Source organism: Colobus angolensis, unplaced genomic scaffold (genome assembly GCF_000951035.1).
Source record: "Colobus angolensis palliatus isolate OR3802 unplaced genomic scaffold, Cang.pa_1.0 Scaffold113, whole genome shotgun sequence".
NCBI classification, from domain to species: Eukaryota; Metazoa; Chordata; class Mammalia; order Primates; family Cercopithecidae; genus Colobus; species Colobus angolensis.
The window spans coordinates 4,643,447-4,661,212 of record NW_012112364.1 but is presented as its reverse complement, the minus strand read 5'-3'; the positions used below and the strand labels follow the sequence as shown (position 1 = coordinate 4,661,212).

The window sequence follows — 17,766 nt, the reverse complement described above, 5'->3', positions numbered from 1 at the left end:
TATCCCAAAGCAAAGGTGCTAATAAGGGTGGAAGTGAATAATGGCCCTGAGGCCATCTGAAACTTTTTAAATGAACTGTCAGGCCATAGGAAAAATACATATATACCACGTTTGATAAGAAACTTAATTAAATGTACCTCAAGAATTTCTTTTTGCATTTAGTCTTGTAACTAAAAAGAAGCACAGCATAATTGATACATTGAAATAACTTTCTTAAAATTTTCACTTAATATTGTGTGAATGTTTTTCAGTTAGAATTTAGTTATACGGAATTTTTAGGGACTAGGCAAATTGAAAGGTTTTTTTTTTTTTCTTGAGGGGGGCAGTGATAGTTGATTTGCTTAAAAATGTTAGGCTTAGTATAAAAATCAAAATATTTTTAAAATAGATTACAGGCTACTTTATTTGCTGTTTGGTTAAACACAGCCTTCGTATGTAATTTTAATTTAAGAATATTCTAAACTCCGTTCTCCTTTGTAAATAACATCAAATTTAAGAGTCATGTCTACACAGGATAAATGGTACTGCAGTGTAGGCTGGTCCCCCTCACAGGGCTAGTACGTAATGAACTGGTTTCTGGATGACCAGTGAGGGGGTCTTTTTAATTCTCTCTCTCTCTGTGTCTCTGACTTCTCTAAGAAGTGACCTTGGCCTCAGCCCACACCTTGCCTAGCTTCCTCTCCTAACCTAGCTGGCTTCCCTCATTGCCTGGTGCCTTCCTCTTGAGAGCATTCCCTTAATACAACACCTGAACAAGAATCCACATGTCAAGCTGCTTCCAGGGAACCTGATGTGAGATAGTGTCAACCTAAATAACAGGCAAGCTCCCAAAGAAAAGATGTTCATTTGTGAATAGAGCATTGCAGTGGGAATATGAGGATTACACAATTGTTCTGAAATTAATCTGTAAGATTATAAAATCTGTATGAGATTGCAAGCAGATGTCCTCGCAGAAGTATTTAAGGTTGTGGTTTTTGCAATCTTTTGTCATAAGTTATGTTATCAGCATATAAGCATAAAAAATTTCTCTTTATGATCTTCCCCGGTTCTATTTGTCAGAGTTTTCTTAACATGAGTGACACCATTTTGATCCTGACAACTTTCACATAGGTAAAGTTGAATAGTGTTCTGAGAAATCTATCAGTGTACCTGATCACTGTTTCTTTTTTTTTTTTTTTCTGAAACGGAGTCTCGGTCTGTCGCCTAGGCTAGAGTGCAATGGCGCAATCTTGGCTCACTACGCCCTCTGCCTTCTGGGTTCAAGCAGTTCTCCTGCCTCAGTCTCCAGAGTAGCTGGGATGACAGACACCTGCCACCACACCCCAGCTTTTTTTTGTATTTTTAGTAGAGACGGGGTTTCACCATGTTGGCCAGGCTGGTCTCGATCTCCTGATCTCGTGATCTGCTCGCCTTGGGCCTCCTAAAGTGCTAGGATTACAGGCGTGAGCCACCGTGCCTGGCCTGTGAGCAGACTTTTAAAGGTTAAATTATAGTTCACCAGTAGAAAACGATGGGAGGTAACCCTCTTCTAAGATAGCCAGGCACCCAAAGACATTGTCACTTTTGTGATTCTGAACTCCCCAGTACAAGGCACAGAAGAGATGAACAGGGACCATCCCTGAAGGCACGTGTCAAGAACTTGGTCCTGCATCCTGGAGGCTGGCTGAAGGGCTTTAGGCCAAGGAGTAATATGGACAGAATCACCTGTTCTCATCATTCCTCTGGCAGTCCCCAGGTGTGTAGGATGGGGGCCGGCAGTTCCTGGAAGCATAGGAAGTAGGTACTTGGCTATGGCAACAGGCGATGCCAGAGACGGTGAGGCCCTAAGTCAGGCAGGGACAAGGAGGGAGGGCAGGCAGAGCAGGAGGTCCTGCAGAGGGAATCCACTGAAGTTAGTGACTGGCAGACTGGTGAGTGAGGGAGAGCCCTAAGTCTGTCTTCTGTGACCTTCTGGGGGACGGCATCGTCAACTGAGGAAGGAAAGATGGACGAAAGAGCAATAGGTGTTGTATTGGAGGAACTGTGGAGAGACAAGCTATATTGTATTGGAGGAAAGGCTGAGCAGTTTTGAGGGATTTAGTCACAGTAATCCATGACTGCAGTTAGCTTATAAAGTCATGAGAACCATTAAAATGAGACTGCTATCCATATATTTATCAACTTCACTTGGGCCTTGGACATGGCCTAATATGTTTCACTAGTCAGTTGACAACCCAAATCATTAAAATGCTCTGTTATTTTCAAATGTTGAACTTTCTCATTCCCTTATTTCCACATTCTCCCTCTACAGATAACCTCATTTCTTACTTCATCTCAAAATAGAAATGATTTCTCCAAAACTGACCACATCACTACTGAAATTCCCTATTTTCACTGGTTCTGAAAGTGATCCCCCCCAACCCAACCACTTAAGCCAGCAACAGGGTTATCCATGCCCAAACCGAAGGAAGAGCTTGATGAGAGGACGTCAGGAAGAAAGGTCAGCGCTAACTGATGACCGTAGTAGTCAAGAATGGAAGCAAAGGGCGAATGAGGGGGAAGCCAGGAAAGGTCCCCATAGGCTCGTAGGACCATGGTTGGAAGCACGTTTGTCGTGGAGCCCCCAAGTACCAAATGGGTACGTTAGGCCTAAGGACTTTTGAAGTCACTTGCACCCATAGGCTTACCAGCTTTGTAATCTGGAACCAATTATTTTACACCTAAATGAGTGTTAGACTAGATTTCTTTAAGGTCTCTTGGAGCTTTAAAATGTTATGATTCCTTTGAGAGCATTTCAAAATGTGTGTGTGTGTGTGTGTGTGTGTGTGTCTGTGTGTGTGTTACAATCTGAAGCTGCCTACGTTACAAACTGAAGGTCTTGCTTTAATAATTTCAACTAAATGATAAAATCAAAGGCTTCTTTATGTCGTTCTTCTGCCCTACTAAACATAGGTGTGGACAGTATTAAATGAATCTGTAAATATGAGTGGGGATCAAACACATTGCCTGGCTAATATTTGTACAAAGCAGTTCCCAAAACATTGAAAAGTTCATTGCAACAAAACCAATTTACGATTGATGAAAAGGTCTCTCAGTTGTAACCTTTAAATGCATGACATTTCAATCAGAATATCGAGTTAGCAGTTTCAGACTTTCACTTTTCAGACATACACTGATACAAAAATACATTTCATATCATTATTGTTTAATATATTATTTTTGTTTGAAATTGATAGCTGTCCTATAATTTTATGTCTAGCTGAATTCCCAAAGTAGAAGTACTAATGTGCAGAGAATTCATGAAAGGTTTTCAAATGTCTTACAAATGTAAGATTATTTGAAGCTGTATTGGCTTGTAATTTAAGGCCTACAGCTGTTGGTATGATAGAAGCATCAAATTTCAAAAAACGTTGTGGCAGAGTATGAATAAGCAGAATGAAGAGAAAAGTCTCCTGAGAAGAAAATAAAATGAAAATGTAGCATATGCATTGTTACTGCATTGCTCCTTTTTTCTTCATTTTTTATTTCAGGTTCAAGGGGTACATGTGCAGGTTTGTTACATAGATGAATTGCATATCACCAGGATTTGATGTACAAATAATTTCATCACCCAGGTAGTAAGCCTAGTACCCAACAGTTTTCCGACCCCCACCTTTCTCCCTCCCTCCTTCCTCAAGTAGGCCCCAGTATCTGTTGTTCCCAACTCTGTGTGCATGTATACTAAGGCACTGTTTCTTACTTTCAAAGTTTAGTACTAAAATGCAAATATGAAGTATATAATTTAGTAAGTTTTAATTCATGCTGCAAACCAGGCCACATAAAAATAAGGCAAAATAAAATATTAAAATTATTCAGAAGTTGGATATTTATTCTATTGTCTTTACACCTTATAAAACGAAATGACCTGATGACTCTTAAATGAAGATAAAGACAATTTAAGATCACGTTGTAACATTCACATCATTTGTTAAACATAATAGAAATATGAGTTTCCTAGAAAAGAACGGTCATAATTGTAACATGCAGAGTTTGTTTACCTTCTATTATGGTGATCTTTGTGTAGGATTTTCTCCTCAGATATTAACGTTTTTCACTTAAAGAGGCTCAGGGAAAGCGATTTTTAAAGAGTCACTGTTACATGGTAATAAGCCATTCATTTGGATGAGACTAGTATATGTGTAATAGTCACAAGTTCTGACTTGCATATTAATTTGAAGAGATTTTTCATAAAATTTTATCAACATTAGTTTCTAATGGAAATTAGTCTTAGAAGTTTTTTGCTCTTTGTTTGAGGTAAAGTTTTTTTTAGGAAGTTGTAATTATGTTAGACTATCATGCTTCAGGGTTTAAATGTTGAAATGTTGGTTTTGTAACAAGAAGAGTTTGGTTTCTTGTTTGTGTGTTTTGGTTTGTTTTTGGCACATAAAGAGCTGTGTCCTGGAATTGGTGCCCAAACAATTTTAAGTGTGGTATGAACTGTTTATGTCACTGAGTAAAATTAGACAGGCCTGTTGCTAATGTGAGAGGAGGAAACATGAGACAGGGCTAAACTCGTGAGAGCCCTTTCTCCAGGGACAGTTGCTGAAGCTTCGTCCTTTGCTCTCTTTCTGTAAGTCATGGAAAAGTTTGAAACATTCTGTCTTCGGTAGAGCTCAGGTGGACAGTAGTTCATTCGCCAGTGCGCTTTTCTTAATATCTAAGGTAAGTGCTCAGTTTTAACTTGGATTTTATATCAATACAAAGTACAACCTAAAAACCAGACACTTAGGAGGTTTCTTAATATTCTTTCTTCTTTGGTGGCATAATAGTTAATAAATTTAAAACAATGTTGAATAAATTTGTGTATCACAACATAATGATATATCAAATATCAATAACATTCTCATTTCGACTAAGTTATTCTGACTACTAATATGCTCTGTAGTTTTAGCATAATCCTGTAGTTCTAATATTTTTACTTTGTAGAATGCCAAAGGTAGCATTTCTATATTATTGGGTGTTGAATTGTATCCTGTAGTTAATCTAGACAAAATATCATCTTTAAGATCACCTGCTTGTAATTCTGCTCTTAAACTTTAGTGGTAGAATTACATTTGCTTTAGATTTTCTTGATAGTTTTGTTGTAGACACTAAGAAATAAACTAAAATGAGTGACAACAAAAGTCCAGTGGTTTTGTAAGTTGGAAATAAACAAAACAAGCGCAAAATAGCAACTTGACTCCTTCACTATTTTTGGAGTGAAAAAGGGAAGAATGTTTCTTTCCCCAAATCTGGAAAATATAAAATGTTGCTCAAAATATGTATGAAAAAATAAATATAAGTAGGGTAAAAGTACACATGTGCTAATGCTTCAGCTTACTGAAGTTATGAGTTCTTTCTCTGAGTTTTCTAAATTAATACATGACAACTAGCAAATACAACTTTTTTAAAGGAAGGCTTAGAAAAAAATAATAAGGGAAAATATAACCCAGCTGACTGAAAGATTTGCCAGCAGGGTGGAGTAACTACCAGGACAAAACGAACCACAGAATATACTGTTTATTTTTGGCTTATTTTCTTGCAAACATTTTGTAGATACAAAGAGGCACCTTTGCGGAATTTAAAAAGTAGTGCTACAAGTTGGGGTTCGTTTTTTTTTTTTGAGGTGGAGTCTCGCTCTGTTGCCCGGACTGGAGTGCAGTGGCCCCATCTCAGCTCACTACAAGCTCCGCCTCCCGGGTTTACGCCATTCTCCTGCCTCAGCCTCCCAAGTAGCTGGGACTACAGGCGCCCGCCACCTCGCCCGGCTAGTTTTTGTATTTTTAGTAGAGACGGGGTTTCACCGTGATAGCCAGGATGGTCTCGATCTCCTGACCTCGTGATCCGCCCGTCTCGGCCTCCCAAAGTGCTGGGATTACAGGCTTGAGCCACCGCGCCCGGCCAAGTTGGGGTTCGTTTTATAGGTTCTAGGATTCATTTCAGATTGTCTTTCAAAGACAAATGAAAAGTAGCATTTCAATGTAGTTAGATACAGCATTCCAAGGACTAACAGATTCAAGTGTCCAAAAGATATCAGCTAAGCTTGCAGTTAAAATGCTGAAAATGAAATTGTTCCATATTGTCCTTTAAAAAATGTACTTGCTAGTCATTAAACTAAGTTGTTATTAAATTGCATTAAAAATTAAATAATAATTATAAATGATAGTGAGTGCCCAGTGTGTTCAGTTTTGCGTAATTTATAGGACCTGAGGATCTCCCTCCACTCCCTCATCACAGCCCTTGTGTCTTCTCAGCTGAGGCACCAGGGCTGTGGTTTCCTGGTGGGAAGGGAGAAACTACAGCATCCTGAGGATGACTCTGCTACTGTCCTGTTCCTTCAGAACCCGCCTTGACCCTCATGATACCTTCCTTTCTCTCCCTCCCTCCCTCCTCTTCTCTCAGCCTCTGTAGCATCTGTCTGGCTTTATCCTTCTCCAGACCTACCGCAGGGCCGGATAGCTCTACGACATTCTCATAACGATTGCAGGATCCATCACTTGCTGCTTTGGCCATTTCGGATTCCAGCTTCATTTTTAATTGTTTATGTTACGCTGTAGATAGTTTTACGGGAACATTGGTACAGGAGTATTTAGTAATGTGCGGATTGGTAAAGGTCTCAAGACTTTTCTCAGAATCTGTGAAAATCTCAGTGCCTCCTCAACTTCAGTATGACTGGTGTGTAGGACCACTGAGGAGTGGGGACAAAGGAGGGCTCGCTGTGCCCAAAGGCGTTTGTGCTTCATCCAAAGCACCGGTGTGACCTTTGAATCTCTAGAAAAGGAGAGCTGCGCAGTCACGTGGGTGCTTTGATAGGATCACTGCAGTTGACATGGAGAATGGATTCGGGACAGTGGCGGCGGCAGTGAAGGGCACCTTAAAACCCAGCTTCACCTTCGTGACTTGTTTAACTCTGGTTTTTAAATGCTCAATTCGTTTTACTTGAGAAACATCTCTGGAAAGTCTAACATCAATGAAGAGGCTATGATTAAAAGTTTAGGCTATGGAGCCAGACTGCCATTTGACCTTGTATGAATTACTTAATTTCTGTAGGTCTCAGTTCCTTCATTTATAAGGCGAGAGGAGTTGCACTGTAGCAGCTATCATTTTAACAAGTATCAAATCTAGTTTATATAAGACAATTAGAAAGTTTCTGACTTCTTGGTAAATAGTAGCTCCCATTGTCATCAGAAGGTTTCTGACTTCGTAGCAGATAGTAGCTTCCATTGTCATCAGGAGGTTTCTGACTTCTTAGTAAATGTAGCTTCCATGGTCATCACCATTCAATGCACCCTTTTATCCTGACCCCACACAGCAGGGAAGTCAGGAAGACGGGAAATTGACGGTAACCGGTCAGGAGCTTGAACCTGCTTCTCACAGTCCCCTAAGAAGGCACACCAGAAAGGAGCCCTAAGCAGGCAGGAGACTCCAGGCTGAGGCTGTTTCTGCTGTTTCTGTGGAGAAAGTTCTCTACAAGCAGCCATGGCTGCTCAGAAGGGGCATGTGCATTCAGGATGCAAATAGCCCTCCTGGCATTCCCGGTGGCTGCCTGCCTATCCCTAATGGTAAGGTCTATGAAGGAAAGAAAGACAAGTGACTGTTTACCTTTCCCATGAAAATCTTCCTTTCGTTCAACAGTTTAGATCGTAATGAAAACTTTATATAAAATATTGTCTCTTTATTTTTATTTATTTATTTTTTGGGGAGACAGAGTCTGGCTCTTTTGCCCAGGCTGGAGTGCAGTGGCATGATCTCGGCTCACTGCAACCTCACCTCCTGGGTTCAAGCAATTCTCCTGCCTCAGCCTCCTAAGTAGCTGGGATTACAGGCACCTGTCACCACGCCCGGTTAATTTTTGTATTTTTAGTACAGATGGGGTTTCACCGTGTTGGCCAGGATGGTCTCGAACTCCTGATCTCAGGTGATCCACCCACCTCGGCCTCCCAAAGTGCTGGGATTACAGGCATGAGCCACCGTGCCCAGCTGATACAAAATACTCTCAAATGTTAATCTTGGTGAAACAATACAAGTGTGTTGTCTCCATACTGGAATGCATTCGAATGTGAGTATTTTGGCAACATTTGAAAGTCACTTTAAATCCTCCCATTCATATCCCAAAGCAAAGGTGCTAATAAGGGTGGAAGTGAATAATGGCCCTGAGGCCATCTGAAACTTTTTAAATGAACTGTCAGGCCATAGGAAAAATACATATATACCACGTTTGATAAGAAACTTAATTAAATGTACCTCAAGAATTTCTTTTTGCATTTAGTCTTGTAACTAAAAAGAAGCACAGCATAATTGATACATTGAAATAACTTTCTTAAAATTTTCACTTAATATTGTGTGAATGTTTTTCAGTTAGAATTTAGTTATACGGAATTTTTAGGGACTAGGCAAATTGAAAGGTTTTTTTTTTTTTCTTGAGGGGGGCAGTGATAGTTGATTTGCTTAAAAATGTTAGGCTTAGTATAAAAATCAAAATATTTTTAAAATAGATTACAGGCTACTTTATTTGCTGTTTGGTTAAACACAGCCTTCGTATGTAATTTTAATTTAAGAATATTCTAAACTCCGTTCTCCTTTGTAAATAACATCAAATTTAAGAGTCATGTCTACACAGGATAAATGGTACTGCAGTGTAGGCTGGTCCCCCTCACAGGGCTAGTACGTAATGAACTGGTTTCTGGATGACCAGTGAGGGGGTCTTTTTAATTCTCTCTCTCTCTGTGTCTCTGACTTCTCTAAGAAGTGACCTTGGCCTCAGCCCACACCTTGCCTAGCTTCCTCTCCTAACCTAGCTGGCTTCCCTCATTGCCTGGTGCCTTCCTCTTGAGAGCATTCCCTTAATACAACACCTGAACAAGAATCCACATGTCAAGCTGCTTCCAGGGAACCTGATGTGAGATAGTGTCAACCTAAATAACAGGCAAGCTCCCAAAGAAAAGATGTTCATTTGTGAATAGAGCATTGCAGTGGGAATATGAGGATTACACAATTGTTCTGAAATTAATCTGTAAGATTATAAAATCTGTATGAGATTGCAAGCAGATGTCCTCGCAGAAGTATTTAAGGTTGTGGTTTTTGCAATCTTTTGTCATAAGTTATGTTATCAGCATATAAGCATAAAAAATTTCTCTTTATGATCTTCCCCGGTTCTATTTGTCAGAGTTTTCTTAACATGAGTGACACCATTTTGATCCTGACAACTTTCACATAGGTAAAGTTGAATAGTGTTCTGAGAAATCTATCAGTGTACCTGATCACTGTTTCTTTTTTTTTTTTTTTCTGAAACAGAGTCTCGGTCTGTCGCCTAGGCTAGAGTGCAATGGCGCAATCTTGGCTCACTACGCCCTCTGCCTTCTGGGTTCAAGCAGTTCTCCTGCCTCAGTCTCCAGAGTAGCTGGGATGACAGACACCTGCCACCACACCCCAGCTTTTTTTTGTATTTTTAGTAGAGACGGGGTTTCACCATGTTGGCCAGGCTGGTCTCGATCTCCTGATCTCGTGATCTGCTCGCCTTGGGCCTCCTAAAGTGCTAGGATTACAAGCATGAGCCACTGCGCCCAGCCCCTGGTCACTTTTAAATTCCAATTTTTCCAACAAAGGTTCCCTGGGAAAGAGACTCCAAGCTGGAAATATGCGTGCCATGTATTGGAACCCATCTTGAAAAAAAAATCCCTGTAGGACAGCAGAGGTGGCAGAGTGGGCAGAAGGAGATGTCGGATAGCACTGTAGCTGCCACAGAGCTGGAGGCCTGCAGGGCTGTTCCCTGCAGAGGAGGGGGCCGGGCTTTCATCCAGTGCACTGATAAAACGTTGGAGTGTGCCTCTCGTGGGGGAGACACAGCCATGGGCGAGGCAGCTTAGTGCCGTCTGAAGTCATTCTCGTCATCAGCCATCGCTGCCACCACGGAAGGAAGGAGTGTCTTGGTTCTGAAGGGTGACAGGGTGACACAGCACCAGAGTCCACCCTCGCATCACTCAGATCCTCTTGCTTTGTTTACCTAATTCGGGAACAGCTCCTCCGAGGGTTTGATTGGTCTCTTTTCCTGGGGGAACGCTGAGGGAGTGTTAATGACAGGAACTAGAGTCTCCCCTTATGCAGATGGTCTCATGACTGCAGCTGATACTTTTCCACCCTTTTCCCCTCCCACTGCCTTCACCTACCCATTCAGCATTCTCTTCATTCTCGTCTCACACCCTGGCTGGTCTGCGTAGCCTTGGGGTGACCCAGACATTCAACTCTGAGGGGTCTTAGCCTTGGTCACCAACCCCTAACCAGTTCCAGTGCACTTGTGGTTCACACATGGCTGAGCATTTGCTCTCAAAATGGCCAGAGGAATACCAGCAAATGCCTTGCTGGTCCGCCCGGGTGACAAACACATTCTTCCCCTCCACAACTATAAGATAAAATTGTGTTAAGCCACTAGGTTTCTGATAGTTTGCTACAGCAATAATAGGAAACTATATATATAGGGCTAGGAATATGTAGAAATAGAAATATACTCACATGTGTTCTTAGAAAACTTTGCTAGTTGTTTTCATCTGTAGCAATATTGTAAGTACTGTGCTTGCTTTTGGTTCAGACTCCCTGGCCACCCTTCCCCATCCAATTGCGCTCTCCTAGTCTGTCCTTTATAGAAATTCTGGAGCCATTCTTTCAGATGATAAGCACTTTGAAATAAATATAATAGAGGGAAGTGGTTGAGAGTGACTGCGTGTCCAGAGAAAGAGGCTTCTTTGAGGCGATGGCACGTGTGCTGCTACTGAAAGATGAGCAGGACCAGCAGGGGAAGACCGAGTCCGGGACAAATGTCCTAGGGTGAGCATTAACCTGGTCTGTTGAAGAGGATTGACTCTTTGCTTCAGTCTTGTGAGCAAAGGACACAATGGTGGTAGATAAAGCCAGAGACGTCAGCAAAGTCCGGCTTATATAGGGTCTTTTAGGTGATAGAGGCATTTGGACATTGTCACTGTGGTGAGAAGCCATCAGAAGGTTTGGAAAAATAGAGTGACTGGAGCTTACTTACATTTTACACATTGGCTGCTGGGTGGGGAATGGTTTTCAAGAAGGGAAAGAATGAAAGTGGATTTTTCAGTAGTGTAGTTGAGAGCATTCAGAGTAACCTGAATTAGTGCGGTAGCAATGGACATGTAGAGAGGTAGACAGATTTCGGATATATATGAAAGGTAGAATTGATAGGACTTGCTGATGTGGGGCTTGAGGGAAGAGAGAACCATCAGGGATACATCTGGTACTTTGGCTTGAGCCACTGGCTCTGATCTAAGGAAGACTGGAGGAGTTCAAAGAAATGAGTCAATGAATAATGCCCTTATGAAATCATTAAACATTTAGGGGTTGAATAATGCTGGCTGTCAGTCCTGGATATTTGAAAATACTATGTGATGAATAGCCTAATTTTAGATAATCAGAATATGTGAAAATGCCTGTTGTTAAATTGGAAGGAGATTTAAAGATTTGTTTTAGACCATAACTTATTTTTAACAAGGACAACTCCAAATCACCCCTAAAAATAAATGTGTGACTTTTGCACAAAAGAAATCCCAGAGAAGAGTATTTATATTCTGATTCATCTTTTTACTACATTTACAATCAGGAAAGTCTTCATAATCTCCAATTTTACCTTCATAGCTAAAAAGTACTTCTTTGTATAAAGGGAAAAATGAATACTTTTTTTAATTTTCTTTTTTTTCTTTTTCTTTTTCTTTTTTTTTTTTTGAGATGGAGTCTCGCTCTGTCATCTAGGCTAGAGTGCAATGGCATGATCTCAGCTCACTGCAACCTCCACCTCCTGGGTTCAAGCGATTCTCTTGCCTCAGCCTCCCGAGTAGCTGGGACTACAGGCGCCTGTCACCACGCCCGGCTAATTTTTTGTATTTTTAGTAGAGACGGGGTTTCACCGTGTTAGCCAGGATGGTCTCGATCTCCTGACCTCGTGAGACACCTACCTCAGCCTCCCAAAGTGCTGGAATTACAGACGTGCGCCACCGCCCTGGCCACGGATTCCTTTTTAAAGATACCAGCTTGATTTTCCTCCCAATTAACCTTTGTAGAACTTGGTAACTTGATTATTTTTGGTTAATGCTTCAATTCCAAGTTTAACCCTGAAGAACTTTGATAGATACAGAGAATTTATTAACGTCTGAAGTTATTAACATCTGAAAATATGGTCACTAGATTTCAAATGTTTATCATACATAAAATATTCTAAATGACAGATTAAATATCTCCCTGTGATTGAAACACAGTGACATGTTTCAGAATAATATTTAATTATCTTTTAAAAAAATCATTAATTTTGGAAATTTATGACTGGGATGAAAAATATGTTTTCAGGCTCATAGTAAATCAGTATTAACAAACAAGTTGACTCCCTCATTCCCTGTCTGTCTCTTTCTCTCTCCTCTCATGAACACACCCGTGGCAGATGGTGCGTGAGCAGTACACTGCAGCCGCAGAAGGCACCCACATAGAGAGGCCAGAGAATCCGTATGTCTACAAAATTGGCATTTATGGCTGGAGAAAGCGCTGCCTCTACTTGTTTGTCCTTCTTTTACTCATCATCCTCGTGGTGAATTTAGCTCTTACAATTTGGATTCTTAAAGTGATGTGGTTTTCTCCAGTAAGTATCATTGTTTTCTGGTAAGCGTGTTCTTGTTTTGTCCACTGTATCACTTCGTCTATATTATATTGATAGGAGTTTCCTTTTATGTGATTAACATTCATTTCTTTGCTATCTGGATCAGAATTTCAGGAGCAAAATATGTATGTAGCATTTACCTTTTTCCCTTTTCCTTAAACCTCATTGTGAACTATAGTGTGTTGGTTTTGTGTATTTTTGCTGTAATTTTTTTCATTAGTCATCTCTATATAGTGGGAATGTTGTAATAGTCTTTAGTTTGTGGTTGATTGAGTCAAGATTATTTACTGATTATTTAATTCATCGGTTTGTAAAACTGTATATATCGTTTTCTTAATTTTCATTAATTCATAAATATTTAAATGGCACTCTGCTTTAACATTTTTTTTATTTACAGGTAATCAAGTTACACTTTCATTTTTTGAAAACCCTTTACTAATAGACAGTAAATTCATGTACACACTTCAGCATTCAGCAACAGATTTAGTAACTAAAACGTCAATCCTAAGGAATTCATATCCTATTTTAAACATTCTTATGTTTTAAAGATAGCTACATAATTTGGTATTACTTGATAATATTTTGTGTACTTTTGAAAAAATGCTTAATGTAGAATGTCTTAATTTTACAAGATAGCCACAGTGAGACAAAAATATTGCAGAGAACATCGCAGGCAGGTCAGTCTGTTGCTTACATGCATCTGAAGGTGTGATATATGCACAGGCCCCTCCCTCCCTCCCTCCCTTCCTTCCTTCCTTCCTTCCTTCCTTCCTTCCTTCCTTCCTTCCTTCCTTCCTTCCTTCCTTTTTGACGGAGTCTTGCTCTGTTGCCCAGGCTGGAGTGCAGTGGTGCAATCTTGTTTCACTGAAACCTTCACCTCTGCACAGGCTCTTTCTGAGAACAATGCTTGAAGTCATTCATTCTGAAACACCTTCTATTATTCTTCTTCTTCACTTTCTATGCAAGTATTTCTATCCCACTATAGTTCTAGCCAGTAGATACATTATTTATTTTATTGAAATAATAAATATTTATGTTTTTGTATATGCAGAGGTAAAATACCAATCAAATCAAAATATAGTTTGAAACTGTTAGTATATTTGATGTATTAATATGAATGCAATCAATATAAATATATAATATAAGCTGTTATAAGTTATAAATATTATAAATATATATGAACAATTATGTAAATCTATTCAAATTAATCCAATTTAAGTTGTGATTTCTTGGTTAAAATTTATAAAATCACTATTTCTACAGCATCACAATAGTACTTAGTCCCATTGGACAATGTTACTTCATGAAAGTGGCACAACTAACAGGATGCATGTTTTTGTACATCATATAAATTTTAATATCTAAATGTAAAATAGTTTAACATTTTCTGGAGACTGAAGCAGTGTTAAAGTCCTCAAATTATAAACTATGGGATTTGCCAGAGACAACTCTGAATAGAGAGCCCTGCATCAGCCTGCTGTAGGACTGCCAGTTATGCAGAAGGTTAAGAGAGGCAGTGTCCTGGGTAGGAGGCCCATGGAAGGGCCCAGGAGTGAGGAGAAACCACCCACAGCCCAGCACGTGCTGAGCAAGGACAGACTTTATCTGGAATGAATGATGTGCATTATTTATGAAATATGGGTGAATTAATTTTGTAAACTATTTGACTGTAAAGTGACAATATGTCTACTTTATAATCTTGTCACGTGGCATCTAAAACAACTTTGAGGTATGATAAATGTGGATTAAATTAAGTTGTGCCAGCAGCTGAGTCCATTTCACTGATGGAAAAGGGCTCCCCACAGACATCAGCACAGGCGTTCCTGCCATCACCGCAGCTGCCCATCCCCTGCCCTTTCTAGTGAGATATGGTCAAGTGTGGTATTTTCTTCAGTTAGGAACCTGTTGCTAATTGGTAGTGAGTATTCAGGATTCTTTAGTGCTGTCTTTAACAAAATAAGAAAAACTAATACTAACGTTTATGGAATCAAAAGGCAAGATACCCAAAGGCACTAACCTACAGAAAATGCCAGGCCTTAATTGGAAGATGCTGGATAGACTTTGCGTCATTATTCTCAAAGCGGAATGACATAAATGTTGTAATTCTCATAGGGGCATGAGTTTGATTTCTTACTTTTGTAATTATCCCATATGTTTTGAAACAGTAAATTGTAAATTAGCATATGCTTTAATTCTTACTGATTTGAAAGATTTTAAAATATAAGATTTCATGTTCTATTTATTTTAAATTTTATTTCAAGAACAAAATTAACACAAGATCTACCCTCTTAACAGATTTTAATTGTACAATATGATATCATTTACAATAGGTACAATGTTGTACAGCAGATGTCTAGAACTTACTCATCCTGCTTGATTGAAATGTGAAGTCCATTGATTAATAGCACCCATTCTCACTTCCTCAGCCCCTGGTAACCACCATTCCACTCTTTGTTCAATGAGTTTGCCTACCGTAGATACCTCATATAAGTGGAAGCATGCAATATTTGTCCTTTTGTGCTTATGTCACTTTGCATAATGTCCTCAAGGTTTATCCGTGTTGTCTCACATTGCAGAACTTTTTTCTTTTTTAAGATGAATAATATTCTACTGTATGGATATACATTTTCTTTATTCATTTGTTGTCTGTAGACTTTTAGGTTTTTTCCACATCTTGATTGACTACTATAAATAGTGCCACAATGAACATGAAAGAGCAGATACCTCTTCCAGTTCCTGATTTCCATTCTTTTGGATAAACAACAAACTATCGGAAAAGGAAATTAGAAAAACAATCCCATTTTCAATAACATCAAAAAGAATGCAATATCTAGAAATAAACTTAACTAAGAAGATGAAAAACTTACATAATGACAACTATAAAATACTGATGAAAAAATTAAAGACACAAATGAGAAGACGTCCCATGTTCATTGATTGGAAGACTTGGTATTAATAAAATGTACATTCTACCACAAGTGATCTATAGATTCAGTGCAATTCCCATCAAAATCCTAATGTTATGTTTTTTACAGAAATAGAAAACACAATCCAAAAATTCATGTGGAATTACAAAAGACCTGAAACAGCCAAATCAGTTTTGAGAAAGAAGAACAAAGCTAGAGGCATCATGCTTCCTGATTTTGAAATATATTACAAAGCTATCATAATTTAAACAGTATGGTACTGGCATAAAGAAAGGCATATACCACTGGAATAGATATTCTAGAAAAAAATCCATGCATGTGTGATCAACTGGTGTTTGACAAGGGTGCCAAGAATATCAAATGAGGAAAAGATAGTCTGTTCAACAGTGCTGGGAAAACTGGATTTTCACATGCAAAAGAAGAATTTGGACCCTTATCTGAAACCATACATAAAAATTAATGCAAAATGGATTAAATATTTAAACATAAGGCCTAAAAGTGTTAAACTTTTAGAAGTAAATATTTGGAGAAAAGCTTCGTGACACTGGTCTTGGAAATGATTTCTTGAATATCAAAAGTACAGGCAACCAAAGCAAAAGTAGACACGTGGGACTACAGTATACTAAAAAGCCTCTGTGCAGCAAAGAAAATAATCAGCAGAGTGAAAAGGCAACCCGTGAAATGGGAGAAGATATTTGCAAACTATATATCTGATAAGGGGTTAATTTCCAAAATATATAAGGAACTCCTATAACTCAAGAGCAAAAAGACAAATAACCCGATTAAAAATGGACAAAACATCTGAATAGACATTTCTCCAAAGAAGACATAGAATGGCCTAAGTGTTCAGCATCACTAATCACCAGGGACATACAAATCAAAACCATTATAAGCTACTATCTCACACCTGTCAGGATGGCTATTATCAAAAAACAAAAGACAGCAAATATTGGCAAGGATGTGGAGAAATTGGAATCCTCGTGCACCGTTGGTGAGAATGCAAAATGGTGCATCCACTATGGAAAACAGTATGGAAATTCCTTTAAAAATTAAAAATCAAACTTCCTTATGATCCAACAATTCCACTTTCAGATATTTATCCAAAAGAATGGAAACCAATTTCTTTTTTATTTTCATATATAAACCAATATATTTTCTTGAACATTAACATCCCAAAGAAGTATGTCTATAAGAGAACTTTTAATATGTCTATAAAATAACTCTTTTGAGCACTTTGACACTGAAATGGTAAAGTTAAATAGGGCTTTGAGCATTTGCAGAGATCTGCGTAGTTTTGAGCTTGTAACAACTAACATATTACCAATTACCCAAACTCGGTGTAATTGCTTGTATATCACCCATCCAGTTGTTAGAATATAGGGAAACCCATAATTTTTCAAATTAACAGAGTTTAGCATGACTTTCTCTGCTCAGATCCTCAACAGTGTAGCAATGGCACCTTTATTAGTTTACATGTACTGTCATTTCAACACCTCGTCATGCTTTAATGTTTCACTGTAGAAAATGGCAAAACTAACTACAAATGATGTATTCAACAATGCCAAGTTAACATTAGGAGAGAAAGCCAGTAAAACATCACAAAATGAATGCATAAGGACACCAAAGAATATTAAAAGTTTAAAAAAAAGAGAGAAGACAAGAGCAAAATGTTGACAGGAGTATTAATCTGAATTCAAATAAGGCTGAGCCTGGTTTTATCTGCCCAGCTGGGATTAGAAAGAACCCAAATTACTAGTATCTCACAAATCCAATTCTACTCTTAGAATTAAAACTTGATGTAAGAGAAATTTTCACAATTTCCAGAAAAGACATCTGTTGAATATAAAGTGATATTTAGGACATTGAAACAACTGATGCTGAGCATAAAGATTCTAAAATATTCCCTGTTAGCCATTATAATAGTTAAATCAGTTAGTCAGGAATGCAGTTATTAAAAGAAATCAGTGTAGTAGACTACCTTATTATGCTTTGTCCTTATTATATTTTCATTCTATAAAAATAATATGCAATATTAGTTTGTTACAGTGTTCATGAGTGTAGAATAATATACATGGGTCATATCTGCATGTTAAAATAAGACATCTTTAATTTTGAATGATACTGATTTTTTAGAAGACCATCAGAGTTATCAACCTTTGTTTGCATATAAAATATTTTAGT

At 38.6% G+C, this 17,766-nt stretch overlaps 1 protein-coding gene across 1 annotated transcript in view; it reads left to right on the top strand.

The window, feature by feature from the left end:
* The first annotated feature begins 4,526 nt into the window (after positions 1-4,526).
* Positions 4,527-17,766, top strand: part of SGCG (sarcoglycan, gamma (35kDa dystrophin-associated glycoprotein)) — a 91,730-nt gene continuing 78,490 nt past the window's right edge. The window contains exons 1-2 of the mRNA XM_011958867.1: positions 4,527-4,680; positions 12,446-12,640. Coding sequence (XP_011814257.1) covers positions 12,446-12,640 — 195 coding nt within the window. The 5' untranslated portion in view covers positions 4,527-4,680. The remainder of the gene's footprint in view (positions 4,681-12,445; positions 12,641-17,766) is intronic.